Raw genomic sequence first — 16,805 nt, 5'->3', positions numbered from 1 at the left:
GTAAAAAAGGGGGCAAGAAAAGGGAATAAAGAAAAATAAAATATTTTGCAGTCCACTCTCTCACTTCTCTCTCCTCCTCGCAGTCTTTCTCTCCTCTTTCTCTCTCTGCTCCCTACACATCTCTCCCTCTTTTTTAACTTTTTTTTATATTTATTTTTTATTTATTTATTCCCTTTTGTTGCCCTTGTTGTTTTATTGTTGTAGTTATTATTGTTGTTGTCGTTGTTGGATAGGACAGAGAGAAATGGAGAGAGGAGGGGAAGACAGAGAGGAGGAGAGAAAGATAGACACCTGCAGACTGCTTCACCACCTGTGAAGTGACTCCCCCTGCAGGTGGGGAGCCGGGGTTCGAACTGGGATCCTTATGCTGGTCCTTGTGCTTTGCGCCACCTGCGCTTAACCCGCTGTGCTACAGCCCAACTCCCTCTCTCTCTCTCTCTCTTACACACACACACACACACACACACACACACACACAATTAAACTGACAGCCATAAGCCATAGGTACCTAGCTAGACACAAATACAAGCTGGGAAAAAGAAGTGTGACCAGTCTTTGTTTTTTGTTTTTATTTTTATTAGTGATTTAGCATTGTTTTACAAAATTATCATATTTCAGGTATATTTTCAATAACTTCCCCCACCCTATTCTTCCTCTTCCATAGATAAGAGATATAGATAAGAAGCCAGAAGAGAGGGCAGGCTGCCCTAGAAGCTGCAAATGACCCAAAAGTTTATGCCACAAAGTCTATGTCTTTGTTTCAGCCTATCTGTTATCTCTGGTCAAACCTGATGTCTTGCCTTTAGGGTCTCAACACAGTCTCAGCTTCTGACTTCCTGCCACAATTACTGCTGAAAAGAGACTTTGCTGTATCTTACACAAGTAATTTAACAAGGCAATACTCCATGCTCACAGAGCTGCACTTAGCATTTCCTTATTTACCTGTACTTCTACCCTTCCTCCATTTACTGTCTGTCCAGTATGACTGAGTCTCACACCTGTGCCTTCTAACTTAGAGCCTTTCTCAGTTCTAATATTGGTAGTTTTTTAATGATGTTCTCCTTAGAAACTCCAGAATTCATTTTTAAATGAATTTTGGTAGTTATATTTTATTTCTCTTTATAAGGCACATTATTTTTCAGTGCTCTGATATTTCTCTAATTCTTTATAACTTTCTAAAAATAACTGCAGTGAGTCCTGAGTTCATTAGTTAATCCCACTGGGACTCAATAATGCATATTACACATCTCCTGATTTTTATATATTAGATTTTCTCAAGAATTCCCTTACCTGTTATTATCAACATAGCTATATTGACAGGGTCTTCATTACATCCTAATTGCCCATCTTTCTTTTTTTTTTTGTTAAAGATCATTTTTTAAAATCAAGCCTTGTCATTTTGAAAGTATCACAGACGTGTTATCTTGTTAATATTAATGTGTTTCATATCTTTCTACTTTTTTTTCTTTCTCCCTTTGTCATAGGAAAGTTATTAAATGTATTCATTGCCTTTTGCTTTAAACAGACTAGTTCTTTTGTTGGGGACAAGGGCATTAGTAAGAGGATAAAGGGACAGGTTTGGTTGTTCCCTCTGAAACAAAGGTATAAAAAATTGTCTTTCATACTCAAAGGTAACTGTGAACAGTTAGTTGTATTCTCTATTCTTTTTAAAAAATATTTATTCCCTTTTGTTGCCCTTGTTTTATTGTTGTAGTTATTATTAATGTTGTTGTTGTTGTTGGATAGGACAGAGAGAAATGGAGACAGGAGGAGAAGACAAAGAGGGGGAGAGAAAGATAGACACCTGTGGACCTGCTTCACCGCTTGTGAAGTGACTCCTCTGCAGGTGGGGAGCCAGGGGCTCAAACTGGGATCCTTACACCAGTCCTCGTGCTTGTATTCTCTATTCTAAACCAGATGCTAACATGTAAATTTTGCATATATTGTCAAAATTATTCCATGGCACTTTGCTGTAGGATCATGTAAAAAGTAAGGACACTAGCAATGATTACAATAATAAATGACTAGCCAAGAAATTCTTCTAATATCTTTGGAGAGGACTTACTCAGACTGGTCATTATATCAAACTAGTAAACCTCATCTCTGACAAATGTAGGGTGTGTGTGTAATCACTTGAAGAATAATTTACTTTCCCAGAAAATTCTTTGATTTATTTTTAAAAAGTCATTGTGAGGGGACCCAGCAGTAGCACAGTGGGTTAAACACACATGGCTCAAAGCGCAAGGACCGGTATAAGAATACTGGTTCAAGGGAGTTGGGCGGTAGCGCAGCGGGTTAAGCGCACATGGAGCAAAGCACAGGACCAGCTTAAGTATACCGGTTCGAGCCCCCAGCTCCCCACCTGCAGGGGAGTCACTTCACAAGCGGTGAAGCAGGTCTGCAGGTGTCTATCTTTCTCTCCCCCTGTCTTCCCCTCCTCTCTCCATTTCTCTCTGTCCTATCTAACAACAACGACAACAATAATAACTACAACAACAATAAAAACAAGGGCAACAAATGGGAAAATAAATAAATAAAATTTAAAAAAAATAAAGAATACTGGTTCATGCCCCTGACTCCCCCATCTGCAGGTGTCTTTCTCTTCTCATCTCTGTCTCCCCTTCTCTCTCAATTTCTCTCTGTCCTATCCAACAACAACAACAGCAGTAACAACAACGATAATAACGACCACAACAAAGGTTAACAACAAGGGCAACAAAATGGTGAAAATGGCCTCCAGGAGCAGTGGGATCGTAGTGTAGGCACCCAGCCCCAACAATAACCCTGGAGGCAAAAGAAAAAATCATTGTGGAAGTAAATAACTCTTTTTTTTTCCTTTTAAATATTCTATTTACAGAAATAGTATTTACATACTTCTTAAGACAACTACCACATAAAATGAGGTGCAGTTTCAGGGTAGTCTATCTGTCAAAGTAAACATTAGGATTTTGGCTGCTAACTTAGAATCATACTTTGGCATAGTTCTTGCACACTCCAAAGATTTGAAGCACTCAGATCATGTGAAGAAGAGTGTGGACAAGGCAGACTTGTAAGAAACACTTGGATTGGCGTCATCACAGGAAGAAGTAGGGGGAGTAGACAAGATAGGAGATATAGCAACGTTTTCATCTCTTATCCTATCCTTTGAATATTCCACTCTCAGGGCTATTTCCAACCATTTTTTTTTGTTTAATTTCTAAATGCAATTACATAAATGTAGCCTCCCTCTCTCTCTCTCTCTCAGTTCCATTACAAGATGCTTTTTTCTTAAATATGTAGCCTTTTGGGAAAACAAATGATGCTTTTTAGCAATTTGATCTTTCTGGCATGATTTATAAGCTTATCTTTCATACTTAAAGTTTTTGAATGCTTTTGACCATTTATACTAGCTTTACTACTTTGAAATTTACTACCACTCATTAAAAAAAAAAGTAATAGGTACAAGACAAATATTCAGTGTAATATTTTAATTGGAAGATCTGCTGTCACCTGCTTTTTGGTTATTTCTCAGTGAATAATATTTATGACACAGTGTTTGTGAAATAAGAGAAAAGACATTTTCTACTCTAAGGATAAAAGAGATAGCTAGGCTAAGATTTAGATTGTAATTTAAAAAATAATTAATTACTTACTTTTATTTCAGCTTGCCCTTGATTATCTGCATACTTATCATTAAAGCAAAGAAAAAAAAAATTATGTGTCACCAGGGAATGAACAAGGCCTCACATTTTTGTGATACCACCAAGTGACATCCCCACCCAATTTTCCTTTTTTTTTTTTTTTCTATTTTCTTCTTTTTCTCCTTCTTCTCCTTCTCCTTTTTCTTCTTTCAGCCTGCACTGTGGAAACTTGCACATTATAATTCCACCACTCCTGGACACCTAAAATATCATTGTAAATTGCAAAAATCCCCTAAAGGTCATAGTCATCTAGTTAAGAACTGCTAATTAAGACTAAGCAAAGACATTTTTTGTAATTATGCACTAAGTCTTTACATTTTATTTTTATACTGAACTAATTTATAAACTAGTAAGCTGAATTTTCTCCAAAGGTGAATTATCCAGTAAGAACATACCTGTCTACCCATAAGCTTATAAAAATATTCCCTGAGAACATAGCAGACACTTATTTTTTACAATTTTTATTTGTGATTAGTAGTGGGCTACAATAGTCTAAGATTGCACCACACCCAGCACCAAAGTCCTGTGTTTTCCATCCTCCCATATACCAAAGATAAGCACCATAGTTCTCACAAGTTTTAGAAACAATTTGCTTGCTTCTGTGTTTTTCTTTTTTCTTTAAGAAAGGATTAATTAACAAAACCATAGGGTAGGAGGGGTACAACTCCACACAACTCCGTGTTTTTCTGTTGCAAACTCATGTGTAGTAGTTATCTAGATTCCACATATGAGTGAAACCATCCAATTGATATCTTCCATCTCTTATTTTTCTAAGTATAATCTCCTCTAATTCCATCTTTTCTCTATTCTAAGGGACACAATATTATATTTTTTATTGCAGGATAGTATTCCATGGAATATATCCCATAACTTCTCTAGAGAGTTGTCTGTTAATAGGCATTTAGGCTGCTTCCAATCTTTGGCTATTCTGAATAATGTAGTTATGAACATAGGAGTGCATACGTGTGAATTAGTGTTTGCATGCCCTTTGGATAAATGCCTAAGAGTGGTATTACTAGATCATAAAGTACTTCCATTTTTATTTGCTTAAGGACTCTCCATACACTCTTGCAAAGGGGCTACACCAGTTTACATCCCCACCAGCAGTGTAGCAGAGTCTTTTTTTTCCTCCACAGCCTCTCCAATACCTGCTACTTCCTGTAGGTCTTTCTCACAGATAGGACGTACAATCTCAGTATAGTTTTAATTTGCATTTTTTGAATAAGAAGTGAAGTGGAGCATTTCTTATGTGTATTTCTTCTTTTTTTTGTAATATTTATTTTATTTATTCCCTTTTGTTGCCCTTGTTTTATTGTTGTAGTTATTATTATTGTTGTTGTTGGATAGGACAGAGAGAAATGGAGAGAGGAGGGGGAAGACAGAAAGAGGGAGAGAAAGATAGACACCTGCAGACCTGCTTCATCACTTGTAATGCTACTTCCCTGCAGGTGGGGAGCCAGGGCTTGAACCGGGATCCTTACACCGGTCCTTGTACTTTGCACCACCTGTGCTTAACCTGCTGTGCTAGAGCCCAACTCCCACGTATCTCTTCTTTAGAAAACTCTGCTTAGTTCTTTCGTCCACTTTTTTATTGGGTTAGTTTTACTTCTTTTGTAGATCTGTGCCAATTCTTTTTTTTTTTTTATTTCTTTATTGGGGAATTAATGTTTTACATTCGACAGTAAATACAATAGTTTCTACATGCATTACATTTGCCAGTTTTCCATATAACAATATAACCCACACTAGGTCCTTTATCATCCTTTTGGATCTGTATTATCCCCCCCCCACAAACCCCAGAGTCTTTTACTTTGGTGCAATACAGATCTGTGCCAATTCTCTCTCTCTCTCTCTCTCTATATATATATATATATTTAATATTAGTCACTTGTAAGGTGGGTGATGTGCAAATATCGTCTCCAATTTACTGCTTATCCTTGTGTAGTTTGATTTTGATGTGTAGAAGCTTTTTAGTTTGATGTAGTCCCATTTATTTACACTTGTTTTCATTTCCAATGCCCATGGGGTTGAGTCTTTTGTTTTGAATAACCTGTAAAGTTTCACTGATGTTTTTGCCTATAAATTTTAGAGTTTCTGGCCTAATATCCAGATCTTTGATACTTTTTTGCCTCCAGGGTTATTGCTGGGGCTCGGTGCCTGCACTACAAATCCACTGCTCCTGGAGGCTAATTTTTTTTTCCTTTTGTTGCCCTTGTTTTATCGTTATTGTGGTTATTATTGTTATTGATGTCGTTGTTGTTGGATAGGACAGAGAAATGGAGAGAGGAGGGTAAGACAGAGAGGGGGAGAGAAAGATACACACCTGCAGATTTGCTTCACAGCTTGTGAAGGCCCCGCCCCCGTCCCCCGTAGGTTGGGACCCGGGGGCTCAAACCAGGGTCCTTACGTGGGTCTTTGCGCTTGGCTCCAAGGGCACTTAACCCGCTGCGCCACCACCCGATTCCTTGTTGTTACTATTATTATTGTTGTCATTGCTGTCGGATAGGACAGAGAGAAATGTAGAGAGGAGGGGAGACAGAGAAGGGGAGAGAAAGACAGACACCTGCAGACTTGCTTCACCGCTTGTGAAGTGACCCACCTGCAGGTGGAGAGTCAGGGGCTCGAACCGGGATCCTTACACCGGTCCTTGCACTTTGCACCATGTGGTCTTAACCTGCTGCGCTACCGCCAGGCCCCCTCTTTGATACATTTTGATTTGACTTTGAGGTAAGGTGTTAGATGGTAGTGTAGTTTCACTTTTTTACAATTTTCCCAGCACCATTTGTTGAAAAGACACTCTCTACCCCACTGAATAGTTTTGGCCCTCTGTCATTATTAGGTGGTGGTATATGTGTGGGCTCATTTTCTGGGCTTTTGATTCTCATACAGATAGTTAAGATAGCCAAACCCTTTATTCTTTCTATTGTGGGAGTGACTCTAGATCAGAAAAATGGGGTTTTGAAAACTGGGGAGGCATTCACAGTCCAAAGGACACTTTTGATGAGAGTAAAGTAAGTGAAGGTAGAGGAAAGATCAGTCCCTGGCTATAAAGACAAGTTTATTCATCTTCTAGTAACATGGGAGGCACTAAATAGACAGGTTTCCGTGTTAGCTGCACATCGCTGCAGCTTTTCCCCCCAATTCTTTAAATATTTATTTATTTATTTATTTATTTTGGATAGAGACAAATAAATTGAGAGGGAGGGAGAAGATAGGATAGTCAGGGGGAAGGCAGCAAAGAGAGAGAGAGAGGAAGAGAGAGAGAGACTTACAGCACTGTTTCAGCACTTGTGAAGCTTCCTTTCTGCAGGTAGAGAACAGGAGCTTGAGCCTGGGCTCTTGCAGCACTGTAAGGTATGCACGCCACCAGGTGTGCTTATTAATAAACTCCTGTTATTTTAATTGCCCTAAGCCTTCCCTCTTCATGTTCTTTTGTTAGTAAGTAATGTAATAACCTTCTGTTCCTGTCCTGATGGAAAGATTTCTCCAAAAATGGTGTATTTTATTTTTTAAGTGCTAGAAAATAACTCAGACTGGGGAGACAGCGTAATAGTTAGGCAAAAAAGTTTCATGCCCGAGGCTCTGAGGTACCAGGTTCAATGCCTAGCACCACCATACCACAGACCTGAGCAGTGCTCTGGAGTTTCAGTCTCTCTCTCATTGAAACAAATAAGTAATATTTTAATAAGAATAGCATAGAAGCTTCCTTCAGTGGAGTGGGAGTCATGCTCAAACCTAGCTTGAACAGAACAAAACAGCACACTAGCTAAGTGAGCTATGTCGCTGCCCCTGTAACTCCATCCCTAACATATGTTGTTTATTACCTTTATTCCTAGCAATTTCCCTTCCTCTGATAGAGCCCACAGTCTTGTTGTTTATGCTCTCAAATCTCAAGCATGAATGTTGAGAGCCAGTGAGGGTACTCACTTAACTCAGGGACTTTGGTCTTTTCAGCCCAAGACTAATCAAGCAGAGAGTCGTCATAAGCTAAAACTAAAAAGCTTTTGTAGTGATTTTATCACCAGGGAAATTTGTTCATCCTTCAGAAAGATTGTCACTAGGAAAAAAAAAAAAAAAAGAGTTAAAATTGCTTCAGACCATTGACTCTTCAGGTCCCTCTAGATTCAGAGATTGAATTGGTTTTCAAGGGTGGGAGGAATTATGAGAAGAATTCCCTGAGAAAGCTTACAAATTGATCATAGCCTTGATAATACTAGGAAGTGTGGGCAGGACTACTATGGAGAGAATGCTAGATGAGTCTGGAAGCATGGGAAATGAGAGAGTCAATTAACAGCATGTTGATTTTTTTTTTGTCTGTTTTGCTTACTGTATTTGATGTCATGTAGTATATATCTGAGAGTCCCCTTTACAGTAAAAGAAAGATAATTGATTTCAATATATTTTACTATTGTAAATGCAATTATTAGCCATAATTGAAATGACATTAGAGTTAGTAATAAGCACCATGGACACATTAGTGGCATTTTTATAAACCACCCAGAACCAAGTTCCCTTCTAAATACACCTATAGCATACTAAAGTAGGTATATCTGGTCATTATCTAGAACAGCTCAGTTGTATTTAGAGAATATAAATGCCTACAAGTTCAAAAGAATTATTTAAAATGGTCATCAGGAGAAACCAGTAAAATTATTATAGTATTTGTTTTGCTACATATATTTTAAAGAACTTGAAATTTTACATACCGATTGATGTGTATGGACATAATCCCCCCCCCCCCCAGAATTATATGAAGAGCTGTCAAAATCCAGTCAGATACTTTAGGATTTACCAGGATAAACCTACATTCATCTCTCAACCATTCAGTGACACTGATTTATGCCCAAATGCAGTAAGCAAATAGAGAACTGACCTCATTTTTTAGTCTTGAGTACAGTAGTGATATGTTTCTCAAGTATATGACTTCAGTCCTGGATTTTAGTTTCAAATGCAGGTTCATAAAGCCAATTTGCAGAGAAGACCATTGAAAGCATCCTTTTGAGGACACACATAGAGGGTCTTTCTGGGAGGGACATCTCCCACAGCTAAGTCACATGCATGGACTGTAGCTTTCTGCTCTCTGGCGGACTGCAGCCATAGCATCTTTATTGTTGTAACTCCCAGATTGTGATACTGTCACAAAACTGTTGCTAGGCAACAAATGTGGTTACCAGGCCTCAGCGAATAGCTGAAGGCAAAAGCAAAGTGTTGCACCATTGTAGAGTAACCATAGCAATGACCTACTATTACAGACTAAAGAATTATCATTAACAATGTTAAAGTATCTGACAGAGGCCTGAATCCTGAGACTTCCAAGCAGTATCTCTCTGAATAATTGAATGATGTGGAAAGAGATTTCAGCTGTCTCAAAGCTGTTCACTCACTTTTATAGCAGAGTCTTTGTAACTATTATTTTTATTTTTAAATTAAAAACCTGTAATTAAGCTACTCAGTTATCATGCAACTTATCACAAAACCCCCCAAACAGATGACTTTCCTCATCTGTCCTGAGGTGTATGTCAGTGTTATTTGCATCCTGTATTAAACAGGTAGATTTGATTTGAAAACTGTACATTCATATTAAGTTGAAATCACAGAAAGAAGCTGTCGTCAAATGACTCCATCAACTGACAATTAAAACTGTTTTTATCCAAGTTGAATTTCTTCTGACCAAATGGATGTTCTTTTTTAGTAGACACAGCTTTGACACTTAAACTCTGTAATTAAAAATATATATAAAATAAATGAAAAAGTAGCTGCTAGGACATTTTAAGGCTTCTGTTTCTTTTGAATTCGGACCCTCATTAAGCAGTGACCTTGCGGAGGCAGTCACGTACCACCGCACAGCTTTTGGGGAAAGGCAAGAAAACTCTGGTTATTTATCCATCTTTTTATTAATCGTTATTAATTTTTTTAAATGGATTTCCCTCTTCCCCATAAGAAGCAAAGAAATATTAGGTGTTCAACTTGAGGGTGGCCTGCGGATTCCGCGCGCAGGGCAGACCAATCCCCGCGCGCGCAAAGCTGGGGAAGTGGGTGGTTTCCTGGAGGGAGAGGGAGTGGCCCTTCAGCCCGGCGCCTCCATTGGCCCGGCGGGCCTGAGACCCGGGATGGGGGGGTCCCGCCCGGCTGTGCCTCGGGCGACCCGCGGGTGATTCCCGGCCGGGTCTTAGCGGCGGGGCAGCTCAGGTGTCGGGATTCCTGCCCCGGGGCGCTGCCCGCGGACACGCCGACTTGAGGGACGTCAGCCTTCCCGCCAGCGCCGCGGGCAGAGCTCACCCGCAGGTACAGGTGCGCCCCGCAGCCGCGCGCCCGCGAGGGGGCGGGGTCCCCCGCCAGCCGCACCTGTTCGGGTTGCGCCCGGCAGTTGCCCACCCTCCCCCTACCCCCGTACCCCAGCCCCACGCACACACGTATACACGCATCTGCACCAAGCCGCCTCGTAATCGAATCTGCTTTTTGTGTTGTGTTGTGTTGTGTTGTGTTGTGTTCGTGTCTTTTGCAGGCACTGACCGCCACGAGCTAACTTCCTGGAAGAGCTTCCCGTCTATTTTCAAATTCTTTACGGAAGCCTCCGAGGCCAAGACCAGTTCCCTCAAACCGGCTCTGACGCGGCGCTCGCACAGAATAAAGCACGAAGAGCTGTGAGAGAGAGACAGAGGGACGGAGAGAGAGAGAGAGAAGCGAGTCGGGGGAGGGGAAGCGAAGGACCTGCACTCGAGCAAGCACCCACACGTCTCCTAACTGCTTGTTGTCGGCGAGCAGCCTCCCAGCCCCTCATTAGATTGTTTTCTTCCTAGAGCACAGGGTCGTGATGTATACATCTAAATAGCGTTTTGCATTATTTCTAGATGAGTGCAACTGTCAAAGCAATATGGGTTCACTGGTCGTGCTTCCTGCGGGCTGAGCTCGGGCTTCGTGCTGCCCGTCAGCGCGCAGATTAAGGCTGACAGCGCCCTGCCCCGCACGGCCGGCGCGGCTCTAATTGCCCCGACGGAGCCCGCGCCGGCGCGGTGGGGCGAGCGGAGTCTGCGTGGTCCTACCGCCCGCTGCAGCGCTTCCGCGGCTGCCCACCCCCGCCCCATCCTTAATCATGTCCATCTTTTCTCTCTCTCTCTCCCTCTTGGAAGAGAAGCAAACTTTTATTCTAGATTTCAAACTTTCATTTTAAGTAGCTCCCCCCCCCACCCTCCCTAGGGGTTTCTTATGCCTCTCTATATTTTTTTTAAAGAAATAAGCATACAGCCCGAAAAGCCAAATTTAAATTCAGAGCATGAATACCATGATATACTAAGTTGTTTGGGGAGTGAAAATTGTTTTCTTTCAGTCTCTTTTCATTTGGAGACCAGAAGAGAAACTTTGCACAAAAGAATAATAATTCTGTAAAGTACTGAATCCACATACCGCTGAATATCCTTGCCAGTGGCAGATGAGATTTAACACAACATGGGAAAAGATTGCTTTGAACCAAGATATAAAGTATTTTAAGGAATTGTACGGACAGTTCCATTTTTCATGGAATTTCCAACTTAATCATTAGAATAGACTATACTTTTTAGTACATATAATGTATATTGCGAAGCATTGTAATGTAAATAGCATACTTCTTTGCTTTTTAAATCTTGATGGGGAGAAAGTTTGTTTCTAACCCTAACCTGGGTAATTTATTCTGAATTTACATAGATTTAGAACCTTTCAGAGACAGAACTTTTGTTGTCTTCAGGAAGATGAACCTTCATGGATTTCTTTCTGAAAGGCTATGTGGAGCTAAATGAGTCTTGTAGTTCTTTGCTCTAAGTGAAAAAAAAAAAAAAAAAAAAAAAGACCTATAAAAGATAACTCTCTTCTCATTCCAACAGCATATTTTTTTTAGTAGTCCACTTCCTCTGTAGGATTTTGCCCTATAGTTTCAACAGCTACACATTTTAATCCAGTTGAGATCTGGTCAACACTGTGAAACATTAAGAGGTAACATAAGTTAGGATTTTGCTGGTTTTTTAAATTAAAATATTAGATGTTAATATTATCAATTTTTAATTACTTGAAGTATTTATCTACTGACAATTCTGTTTGTAGTAGAGGATAATCTGAATTTAATATTTTTCAATATTTTTTAATGTGTATGCAACAAATAATATTCCTGCCTTATTTGAAGACAAGATAAAATGCATCCAAAATGACATAGGACTGTCAGATTCCTCAGAAAAATACCTTAAAAGTAACCATCTCATGGATAAATGTTTTTATATTATGAATCAATTTCAGCAAGTTTTAAAACTGACAATGTCTGTTTTGATATAAGTACATTAATTAGTTCTTATGCTTTTAATGATGGTAAATGAAAGTGATCCTTTTTCAATGGTCATATATATATACATATATGTGTATCTTTTGATGTTATTTTAGCAAAAACAACATAAGAGGAAAAATCAAAATATCATTTTTTCTAGCTGCCAGATTACTTGAAATGTATAACCCACCAATGTAAAGCATGTCGGACTGCAGTCTTTTCTATTTTAAAAAGTAATGATGAACTGTATGAAATAACCTTTCTTTGAGAGGATTTGATGATTGATGTGGATGGAATATCTTTTTCAAAGTGTTATGAATTGCGTGGTGTCTTCAGCAAATGGAAATATTCACAGTAAACTAATTGTATAGCATTTTATCTGCATTGCTAAATATGTGAAAATTCTGCAGCTAAATAAGAGCAAAGTGAGTATGCTCTATTTATAAAACCAAATCTATTCTATTCCTTTTGAATTCTTATGCCTCTTATTTAGTTGTAAAACACATGATTTAATTGCCTTGAAGACTACCTTGTTTTAGGCCTTGTTTAACTATCTATAGAGAGGTATTTGCAAACTTAAGTTGTGTAAATGTCATTTCTACTTGTGGATCTGAACTGTGGCTACCTAAAGAGATCTAGGCAATCCATTCTAGACCACCAACTGATAACAGATAAGAATCCTTGGAATGTAGGATTTTTTTTTTTTAACCTGTTGATTATGAGTCTGTTGGTATAAGTGTAAGAATATCATTCATGTCAACTTTCTTGGAATAACAACAAACAGTTGGTAGTAGCCCGCCTGCTTAGGGATGACAAATATTAACAATATTTCTGTTCTGCTCTTCTCCCTAGTTTGGTTTCTTTAGATAGCTTTTTCTATTATTTTTTTTAAGACTATAGAGGTGAGGTTAGATGTTTTAAAAATTAAATACTCGGCTTTTGAAGCAAGTAGAGTAGGAAGCAAGGAGTTGTTGGGGAAACTAAGATTCAAAATTGTCTTGCTAAAACTTAAAATTCCAACATTGGCTGCAGAGCTTCCTAAAGACGTCTAACCATGCTGCTGTTGCAAGTTCTCTGCATATTTAAAGGCGGGAACATCTATTTGTAATATTTTTTTTCTTAAGTTTCTGCCTTGTGCTTTAACCTGGATCACTTTGTTGTTTATTTGTCCCCACCCCCATAAAAGTAAAGCACAGGAGTTTACTATATTTCTGTTTACCTTTTTAAAATAAAAATTAAGGTTTCTTTCCAGCAAGAATCAGCATATTATTCTTGTCCAGAAGTTCATTTGTTCACCAACTGTATAGAGGTTAATAAAAAGCAAAAAGTTTAAAAAGAATGATGGGGCAGCATTCACCAGTATTTTAAACCTTTATAGCTACTTCCTATTGCAGCTGTAAAATAGTAGCCTGTCTTCATTTGAGTAACTATTTGACTTGGATATTTAATAAAGCTAACAGTTAAGACATTTGTTTTATATCCTTAGCTACAAGTAAAATTCAACCTGTTGTAAAGCTATCATTTTTATGAAATATACCTTGAAGAAATGTGTTTTCCAAAAGGAGTCTAGTGAGTTTAAATTTCTCCCAAATCCATTTATGGATTCTTGATATAGTTCCTCTAATCCAAGAATAGTAATCTTGTTTGTTTATTGAACATCTTTTTTCTTTTTTAATACCTGTAGCTCCTTTAAGAGAGTGAGGGTAACAAAATGTAAACTTATTAATCCATGCAATAGGTGTTTTTTTTTTTCACGTTTCTTTAGACTATCTGTAGTTTCAACCCAAACATGTATGTGTCTCCTGTTATAGCCATAGTTTGTAACTGTAAACTGACAGGACTTTTGGTGTTCTGCTATCCTGATTCATTTAAGAAACGTTACTATTACAAAAAGTCTAAACATGGCTCAAACTTTCTCCTTGGCTCTATGGAGAAAAAAAAAAGTCTTTAAATCTGAGACATTCTTTGAAATATGGGTGGCAAAATAAATAAATAAATAAATAAATAAGAAAATGGTGGTTATTTTATGATTACTTATTAAGGGCTGTAATAATATAAAATAAAAGACTCCAGGAGGTTCTGCCTTTCAAAAATTGAATACTTTCCTTCCTTCCTTCCTTGTATAGAGTGACTGAGTGGGAGTCTCTTGAATTGTTCGTCTTCCTTTTATCTAATATTCTATTAATCTCCAAAAAGATCAGTTTGAGTCTGGGAAAGGGTTTTTAATCAACACTTCACAAAGCTTAAAGCTACCCTACCTAAAGCGTCAGCTTTGTTAGACGGTTTTAGATTTAAAGCATTGCAGCTGTCATGCACTGTACTAAAAGTAAAGAATGTACACCAAGTGGAAGATGTTGAAAAGGGGAAATAGCACAAAGTCGATTAATGGAGATTCAGAATAGAAGTAGCCATCAAAGTGTTCCAGCATTTATCTCAGAAATCTATGTAGGATTAAAAAAAAAAAAAGGCAACAATGATAGTTTTAAACCTCACACTTAGGAGGAATGTATGTTGATTTAATTGATTCATTTGGATCGATGTTTTTTAAAGTTTCACACCACTGATCTTTCATGTAGTGATGTCTTTAGCAGCCAGTGGTCTGACATGATCCTTCTCAGGTTTCATCAGTGGGACTCTCCATGACATCTGAAATTATGCAATAGTCTGCAATGATCACTTTGGAGTAGGAAGACCTCAGTACCAAAGTGCATGGTTAGATGGGAAAAAAAAAAAAAAAAACTCTTGTTAATTCTTATCACAAAGATTTTTGAGGAGTGGTAATTGTAAGTGAACCATAAAGGTTCAAGTCACCCAATATTATGTAGTGGACATTAATTTGCTAGCTAGGAGAGAATCACCCTGAAAGTTTGACCATTAAGTGAATAGCACACAGTGATCATCATTTTACCCTTGATTGTAAAAGACTTGAAAATGGAAATTTGACTTAACCTGTGAGACCTTTTCAAGCAACTTTTCCCAGTCCCTTGTCTTGAAATCTATGGAAAATATTCCACTATATTCTTTGTGCTGTTTGGAGTTGCATTCTATTTGAAATAGACATGTTTCTAGAAAGAAATCTAGAAAGGACTTACATCTTTCCACATCATTCAACTTTTTCTTCCAAGAATATTACACTGGGTAATATGGGAGGCTATCATAGGTAAAAATAATGCTAAACTGTACTTTGTAATCAGCTTGCAGTACCAATACAAAGCATCTGAAATGAAAAGACAACCAACACTCCAAGAATGATATGTCTCTTTTTAAAGTTTACAATTTGAATAATGAACTTGGATAGAAACTTGGCAGGAAAACAAACCATGGCACCATCACATCACCAACCATTTTCACTTTTCTGTCCAATTTTAGAGTGCATGTGTTTGTGAGTATTTCACTAGATCAGTGACAGCTCTTTATTTGCATAATTATATGCTCTGGTCTGAAGAGAAAACTAACCCCCAAATTTCATGGGTCACCAAACTGCAACAATCAATGTTTTATCACGTATGCTAAGCAAAATCTAAGAAGCTATATGAAGTTTCTTGGGGAGTTTTTACTCCTCAGAAAATTAAAGAGTTTTCTTCTCTTGAATAGATTCAAAATCTTTCCAAGTTCTTTGTAACTGAATTCTGTTTGAAGGCAAAACTAGAGATTAACATGTAGATCTGGATCTTAGACTCACTAGCATTACTTCAAAGTGGCTTAAGAAGAGCAGCATTTTTGGAACGCTAAACTGCTAAGTTCTAAACACTATCCCTCATGCTAGGAAGAAAAAAGTATTAGTCAAGTTGTGGTTAGCTAAAATGAAGTCTGAATTAACTATAATTGAATATAAAATTCATTTTCTTCTTTTAAGTAACTCAAGATTTTTAAAGGCCTAATAGCAAAGTGTGTATATGTGCTTATGCATATGTGTACATGTATGTACATACACATGCACATATCTATCCCTGAGTACATATTCCCATTCAACCAGAAATGGACAGCATGAACATAAACAGTATATGTATGTCATTTTTTCAGAATATTCAACATACATTGGTCACTAAGATTATTTGTAACTTATTTTCTTTTAAATAATTCTTATGTCCAAATTCTACAAGGGCTTGTACTACATGTTTTTAAATGCCTCAATTTCATTGGCATCTGTAAATTTTCTATTTGTATGTAATGTCTGTATAAGGTTGACTTATTTCATTAAAGAAAAATTGATTTAAACTATTGGTGTCTTTAGTTTGTAGGCAATATGCCAGTCTTGAAATACAATAGAGCCCAGAGACACGCATAGAGAGTGGCTGTTATGGAGTTGTTAAAATCTTGAAAAATGTCTTTTTCCAGCTTCTTAAAGGAATATACTAGGTACATGATTTATTTATAATACAAAAGGCCTTAGGTATGAACTTCACTAAAATATATAATACATAATATTTTATTTGAAGTTATCTGTGACAATAAATTGACAGTTTATCAGGTGAATTACTGTCATCAAGTAAAGCATTAGAAAAAAAAGACATTCAAGAAAAAATTAAGAATTTCAGAGGGGTTTTTTTTAGTATTCTTGGTCTTGAAGAATGATGAAAGGTCTTGGGATCAGGCAATAAAATGTCTTAAAATGTTCCTATATCTTCAATTGAAAAAGAAACCAGTTTCTCCCAAGTTTTTAATTAAGATTAAATTACAACTGAGAGATTTTTTTCCCTCTTAGTCTAAAATTTTTAAATATCTGCTTATCAGGAAGACTATCCAGTCACTACATTTCACTTTACTGTCCTTACTAAAAATTTCACCCAGCAATGTTCCCTCTGAGGTACCTCCCTCATCTCCCTCTCCAGAAA

General features: G+C 37.7%; 1 protein-coding gene and 1 long non-coding RNA gene across 3 annotated transcripts in view; one reads left to right on the top strand and one right to left on the bottom strand.

The window, feature by feature from the left end:
• ARB2A (ARB2 cotranscriptional regulator A) overlaps positions 1-16,188 on the top strand; it is a 439,389-nt gene extending 423,201 nt beyond the window's left edge. For both annotated transcript variants that reach the window (XM_007531666.3, XM_007531665.3), the window contains one exon: positions 10,186-16,188. In XM_007531666.3, coding sequence (XP_007531728.1) covers positions 10,186-10,328 — 143 coding nt within the window. In that variant the 3' untranslated portion in view covers positions 10,329-16,188. The remainder of the gene's footprint in view (positions 1-10,185) is intronic.
• On the bottom strand, positions 9,080-10,213 carry LOC132541309 (uncharacterized). Its single transcript, XR_009552471.1, has 2 exons — positions 10,102-10,213; positions 9,080-9,395 (listed from the first exon to the last, which is right to left on the bottom strand). It is a non-coding gene; the product is annotated as an uncharacterized LOC132541309 (long non-coding RNA).
• Positions 16,189-16,805: the final 617 nt, after the last annotated feature.

The sequence above is a fragment of the Erinaceus europaeus genome, chromosome 11, assembly GCF_950295315.1.
Source record: "Erinaceus europaeus chromosome 11, mEriEur2.1, whole genome shotgun sequence".
Taxonomy (NCBI): Eukaryota; Metazoa; Chordata; class Mammalia; order Eulipotyphla; family Erinaceidae; genus Erinaceus; species Erinaceus europaeus.
This window is presented reverse-complemented; position numbering and strand designations above follow the sequence as displayed.